The sequence below is a fragment of the Miscanthus floridulus genome, chromosome 5, assembly GCF_019320115.1.
Source record: "Miscanthus floridulus cultivar M001 chromosome 5, ASM1932011v1, whole genome shotgun sequence".
NCBI classification, from domain to species: Eukaryota; Viridiplantae; Streptophyta; class Magnoliopsida; order Poales; family Poaceae; genus Miscanthus; species Miscanthus floridulus.
The window spans coordinates 4,105,547-4,112,290 of NC_089584.1; the positions used below are offsets into that span (position 1 = coordinate 4,105,547).

The 6,744-nt window shown below is 46.2% G+C and overlaps 1 protein-coding gene across 1 annotated transcript; it reads left to right on the top strand.

The window, feature by feature from the left end:
- The first annotated feature begins 498 nt into the window (after nt 1-498).
- Nucleotides 499-2,667, top strand: LOC136451367 (bidirectional sugar transporter SWEET3b-like). The gene is made up of 6 exons (XM_066452075.1): nt 499-787; nt 895-931; nt 1,038-1,260; nt 1,407-1,568; nt 1,921-2,040; nt 2,180-2,667. Exons 1-6 carry the CDS (start codon nt 748-750, stop codon nt 2,390-2,392), a joined length of 795 nt encoding a protein of 264 aa, XP_066308172.1. The 5' UTR covers nt 499-747; the 3' UTR covers nt 2,393-2,667.
- Nucleotides 2,668-6,744: the final 4,077 nt, after the last annotated feature.

The window sequence follows — 6,744 nt, forward strand, 5'->3', positions numbered from 1 at the left end:
GCGTGCACATTACCATTAGCTTTAGTGAGCGGAGCCTGTCATGCACCAGCGCACACTTGGCGCCTGCAATGACTAAACAATGCTGCATAATGCACAACAATGGAGCAATGTGCCTTCCAGTGCTACATGGCTTTTATCACGATGACTAAACATTCTCATCCTGAATCCACAGAGACCTGCTTTTTTGGGCATTATTTGGTGACACATCATCGTCGCTGAAGAAGTGGACTCATGTGGATTCAGAGTAAGCATATGTACGTGCTCAACCTAGTTCGTCAGACCTCCAAGCCAATCCTCATCGGCCGCAGAGTTGATTTGGTGATCCACGCAACAATCACTTAATTTCTTTCTAGTGCGGTATATATATAATCAGTGTACCTTTGGACATGCATAGCACGCATAGGAACAAAAGCTAAAAATTTGTTTAGTCAGTTGCAGGGATATCTATATCTGTGTGGACAAATGAATGACCTTAACTGACGACAGGTCGACGGCCATCATTCCCTCAGGCTAACTGGAGCCACACAGCTAAGTTCCATTCCAAGCAGCCAGGCCTTTATTTGCTTCTTGTTCTACACCCACTCATTCTGCAATTCAGTTGTGTTGTGCTGCCTCAGGCAGTATAAATTGGTTGCCTCCACTTCAGGCAAACATGCTACTACTCAGGTAGCCAGCACATCGACACATCTAGGCCCTTACTCGGTTTGGAGGACGAGTGTGCATGCTTGTCAGCGACAGCAACCAAGAATGGTTCCAAATACAGTCCGTGTTGCCGTAGGAATCCTAGGTCAGTAGTTCACATCTACAACTACATGCTGTTCGAATCATATTATTATTTCTTGAATAACTGTAAAGCCTACGCCCCTTCTGTCTGTCTCTCACCCTCTCTTGCAGGAAATGCTGCTTCCATGCTCCTCTATGCAGCCCCTATGTATGCATCATATATGTCCTGAATTATATTACTATGCATTATCTGAAACAATTAGTCCTGCTTATCACCTGTACATGCTCTGGCTCTGCAACATATGTCACACCAGATTGACGTTCAGAAGGGTGATAAAAAAGGGCAACGTGGAGGAATTCTCATGCGTGCCATACATCCTAGCTCTGTTCAACTGCCTCCTGTACACCTGGTACGGGCTCCCAGTAGTGAGCTCCGGATGGGAGAACCTGCCCGTCGCTACCATCAACGGGGTGGGCATCCTGCTGGAGATCTCGTTCATCGGCATATACGTATGGTTTGCACCAGCAGAGAAGAAGGCAAGTGGTGGCCGTGACGATGCATTATCTTCTTTCATTCATTATTATTCACACGTATTGTCAGACGAGTCTGAACTGTTGAGTGCTGTTAGCACTTATTAGCAGGCTACCTGATTCTGAATTTATTATTGTTTCTTAATTTGCAGAGGTTTGCCTTGCAGCTGGTGCTTCCTGTGCTGGCGTTGTTTGGCTTGACTGCGGCTTTGTCGAGTTTCGTGGCCCATACACACCACATGCGCAAGGTTTTTGTGGGCAGTGTTGGGCTGGTGGCTTCCATATCCATGTACAGCTCTCCAATGGTGGCAGCTGTGAGTATTTATCAGTCATAAGTATATAGTAATACAATACAGTATACATAGCCTTCACACTGATGAATAACATAGAACAAATGTCCAATTGGACAACACAACTACTAGCAGACTACCAGCTCATGATAAAACCCTGTCCTGATGAATTAACAAAGGCTCAATTCTGAATCTGACCGACCTGTCATGTAAAAAAATCAGATTCACCAACAGTTAATGCAGGAACCAAATCGAACTAATGAAGATAACGACGTACTAAAAATCTTCAATCTTCCATTTTGACAACATTTGTCTACTACGGTCGATCAAGTGTTCTAAACCAAGGATCTTCTGGACCGGACACCTGTGATTGCAGAAGCGAGTCATAACGACGAAAAGCGTGGAGTTCATGCCGTTCTACCTGTCGCTGTTCTCCTTCCTGTCCAGCGCGATCTGGATGATATACTGGCTCCTCGGGAGGGACTTCTTAATCGCGGTTAGCACATCATCTGGATCCCATCAAGTTCATGTTCATGGATAAAACATATATATACATACAGAAGTACAGAACCCAGTTAACCACCGGACTCTTGTCTGACGCTTCCGTTTGGTTGCTTGTTCTTGATCCTTTGCAGTCGCCAAACTTCATCGGCGTAACGATGGGCATGCTTCACCTGCTGCTGTACTGCATCTACAGGAGAGGCGACGGGGCAGCAGCTGAAGCAGAGTTGCGTGTGCATGGCGCCGCCGCTGATCAGGAGAAGGGCCTGAAAGCAGCGGTGCCGATGGCCGTGCAGGTGCAGCCGCAGGAGACAGCTGCGAGCAGTAGGGTCAATCAAAATGTCTGAAATCAAAATCACTTGTGACTTTCTTTACATCAGTCTGCGGCCCAGCCCAACGGCCCAAGCCAACACCTCACTGGACTTTCCGTCTCCAAGGCGAATGAATAGAAAGTTGGGCTCATGGGCTGTACGGCCACGCAGCAGCGACCCTCCATGCTGTAATGTCACAAATCCTTAACGGGGCCGTGCGGAGGCCGTACAAGTCCTACTTTGTTAGGAGGCCCATACTGTTTGTGTTTTCGCTGATTCCGAAGAACCCCCCCCCCCCCTCCCCCAATCATTTGCAATGCATCTTTTCATTTTTATTGATCACCTCCTCTAAACAGATTGCCGAAACTTTTCATAAAAACAAAAACATTACCAAAACCTCAGATCCTATTTTTCTTCTTCCATCTCTCTTTTTATTGTCCATACGCTTATTATAACTATACTTCTATATCACAATAATTTTGGAATTTCATATTCAACCATGACATATATAGGGTCCAATGCACCAGATAATCCATGAAAAACATGACGAAATCTATTGCCCATGCAGTTGCTACATATATGCTAAAAAGGTTTTTTTAAACAATGACAGGAGCTCTGCCGCTCAATATGCTAAAAAGGTTATCACCAAGTTGTTCATCTGTCTCACACTTCTAGAAAATCTTTTGGTCCAGTCTTATTCTTCTCTCGAGCCTGATGGTTGTATCCACTTGACTCTTTCGACTAACCTTGCTTGTTCTTTTTTGTCATGTTGTGTGCATGATCATTTGATGTCATAATGTGTCATAAAGTTTTTTAATCCTAAAATCTACTAGACCCACAACTCGGCGCACAACAACATCGAATGCTTAGCGGTGTCCTTGGACTGGGGGGTAACGGAGCGGAGCACCGAGGGAGGAAGGAAGAAATAAGAGTACTAGGATGAGCTAAGACTTCTTTCCGACGCATTTAGGAGTGAGAGGGTTGTGTGTTTTCGTATTGTAAGTAGGATAAACTATCAATCATAGATCTCTAATGCTCTCTCCCAATTCCCCCCACATCTTCAAACTTCATCCAAAGCTGGCACTAGCCTAACTGTCGTCCACCTGTCCCCACCCGTGGCCATCTACCACTTGCGTGCCTGCCACCACCACTATCATCACCTATGGCTAGTGGCAAATGCCACCTCCAAGCCACTCCAACCATCCCTTTAACCATGGGGACCTCCAAATTGACCTAGACGACCCCCCCTAAATACAACCCCCTCCCTTCACACCCCTAACCTAGCGTGAACATAGAGGGACAAAGAAAGAAGCTGACAAGTCGACTCACAAAGATCCTAAAGTCATTCCCTCTGAACTCTCTAGGAAAATTAAAAAAAAATCAATAGGAATGGTCCCCATGCAACAGTCATGGGCACCTGTCGATTGTCATGGATTCACGACACGTGTTTATGCACATGCATCCAACTCATGAAAGAGATGTAGTTTTTCTTTCCAACTATTTCTCCTAAATTTAAGCAACAATCCCCATGTAGATGCAAACGTATGGACACATATCGTGAATCCAAGTTAGATGCCAACATCTGCTCTACAGGAACTGTCCCATTGATATTTTTCTCTGGAAAACTATACGCCCCTTATTTGGAGCACGTTTAATTTGATATACCAAAGTAGAGTAGAAGATAGAGCTGATGAGTGGTCTGAAAAGGTCAATTATTTCACATGGCCACTACTTTGTGGATGATGGTGATATATATGTTTACCTTGGGAAGGATGATTCAGTCATGGATATCCCTGTGCCATATCTAATAGTCAGTTGGGTATTAGTGTTGAAGCATACGTAAATTGTCTATATTTTTTTTATAAGTTAGGTTTATTTTTTAATTGAACTTGTCGGCGCGCAACTTAATACTTACACCCCTCATCCTAAAAAGAATGACATTCTAGTTATGAATTTTGGCAAGCATTTATCTAGATTTATAGCTAGAATGATATTTTTTTTGGACTGAGGGCGTAGATTACACGTTGAGACATCTCTCTTCTTTTTACTTTGTTGATCTGATGTGTACAGTCCCCAAGGTTTATCGGCTGCCGAAAGGGCATCTTTCAGCTGCTGCTCCACTGGAGTCTGCACCTGTGTATTATGTGCATGCATGTCTACGTACAGGAGAAGCGACTGAGGTCCAGACTGCTGAAAAAGGCCCACGCATGCATGACACCGATCAGAAAGATACATATACTAAAGTAGTAGTGGTAGTAACCATGCCTGCGCATGCATGCAGATGCAGATGATGCAGGAGATAACTGGGTGCAAAACCAGAGGGCCAGAAATACAAGATTGATGTGTTTTCTCTGAATCTGAGTGAAATGGTAGCAGAAGCTCAGAATGAAATTGCCCTCGGAAAATGGTGCCGTGCAGTGGCAGCCTGCGACGACTGATGTGGCTCACGGTCACGGGCCGGTCGTCACATTAGCCGCCACACATCAAATCTCATGGCTCATCAAGAGTGTCAAGAAGGAGAATTGCCATTATCTCCTCTCGACCACTTGTACCTGTACACGCTAGCTTTTGTATGGAGTATATATATAGTAGTACGTGGCTACGTGTATATACGTATATACACTGCATGCATGCATCCATTCCGTCATGTGAAGGAATGCATGGACTACAGGAACCAATGCAAGCAATTAGCTAACCTGATGGAGCCAACACCGTATATTCTCGATCGCGCTGCATGATTTGCCGGCCTGCATGCATGCGGATCGGATGTCCATCCATCCATCCATCATTGGTTCTTGCGTTGCCGCCCGGCCGGCGAGCGAGAGATTCGTTCCCACACTGCACCCCGGCCCGGTCCCCGGCCGCCGCGCGCACCTTGGACGGTCGATCGGCGCTCTGCATGATGTACCGTGTCTCGGTTCGTGGTTGCAGGCCGCCGCGCATGCTGTGCAGTGTGCATGCAGGCCGGCGTCGATCGTGAGGTGTGGTTGCGCCGTCGTCGTCGCCGGCCTCGTGATGGTTTCTAGCTAGCTCTCGCCGACCTGCTAGCTATAGCTGCTCCCGCGCGCGCATGCATGCACTGCCATTGTTGACCCTTGCGCACGCGCGCACGTGCTCTCACTGTCTCACACAGCTCATCATGCATGCACACCCAGCGTGCAAAAGTTATCTACTAGTACTAGGCAGTAGGCACTACTAGCTGATGATGGAGCTTAGATTGGACATTGGAGCACGTACGTACAACGTTCATGGCCCAATGCAACAGTCTCTCCACTGCTATCATGTTTGAACCATGATCCAAGTCTCGTCTAGCTAGCTAGCTACCAGCGCCGATCGATCGATATATACATGCCGACGACTCTTGACTCTTGACTACTACTACTACACTCCAGAGAATGAATGAAGTATCCAAAGCCCGGTTTGGATGAAGACAAAAGACAGGTGTCCACTACCTACAGAGAGTGGCTACAGCTGCACACTGCTTGCATCTGCATGCTTCATATGATACATATATATGCACTATACTCTAGCTAGTTACCACCCTGTTTGGATATGTTTGAAACGGGTGTGACCAGTGGTTTCCCTGCATGCCGGCAAACAGCGAGCACCCTGCATGCATGGTTGGCTTCTGCAACTGCAGCCACATCTCTATTCTAATGGGCTAACTGAGTGACTGACGACGACTTCTCTGGATAGCTATGGCTGCTATGTGCTAGGCCGGCTGGGCACATTACGTACAGTGTCCAGGTGGTGGAGCTCAACGACAACGATCTCGTCGTCTGCTGGCTGTTCATGCAGGGCCCGTCCCGTTGCAGAGGCCACGTGGACGGCTTGGCCACTTATGTGTGCATGATTGGCCTTTAATTTAGCTCTGTCCCGTCACTACCAGGCGTGCTCGCGCTACATGTACCGCCACTTACGTACCACCACCTTGCATTGCATTGTCACCCAAGGTGCGTGCTAGCTGCATATATATCCTCTATTCCTCTTCTATCCTTAACATACATGCATACATCACCGGTACTTGGAGTTTGGAACTCTAATAACCACCACATGCATGCAAATTTTTTTTGATAGTTCAGTGTATTTTTTAATTATTTTTATAACACTTTTCCTAATGCTCAGATGCCTGAGTTCTCAGGCGATACCGTATCCACTCCTGCCTTGATTTTTCCTCCATCTAGCTAGCTAAATCTCAGCCTTACATGCTCATGAGCTAATGGTGAAGATTGTTGCTTGAAAACATACTATATTCCAGGCACTTGAAATATAGCGAGTTCCTCTTTATAAGCTAGAAAAAATTTATAGCCAATCCAAACATTCTAGCCTATTGTGTATGCAATAGAACATAACAAGGTCAGGGGCAGAGTTAAAATAAATTGGAGGGG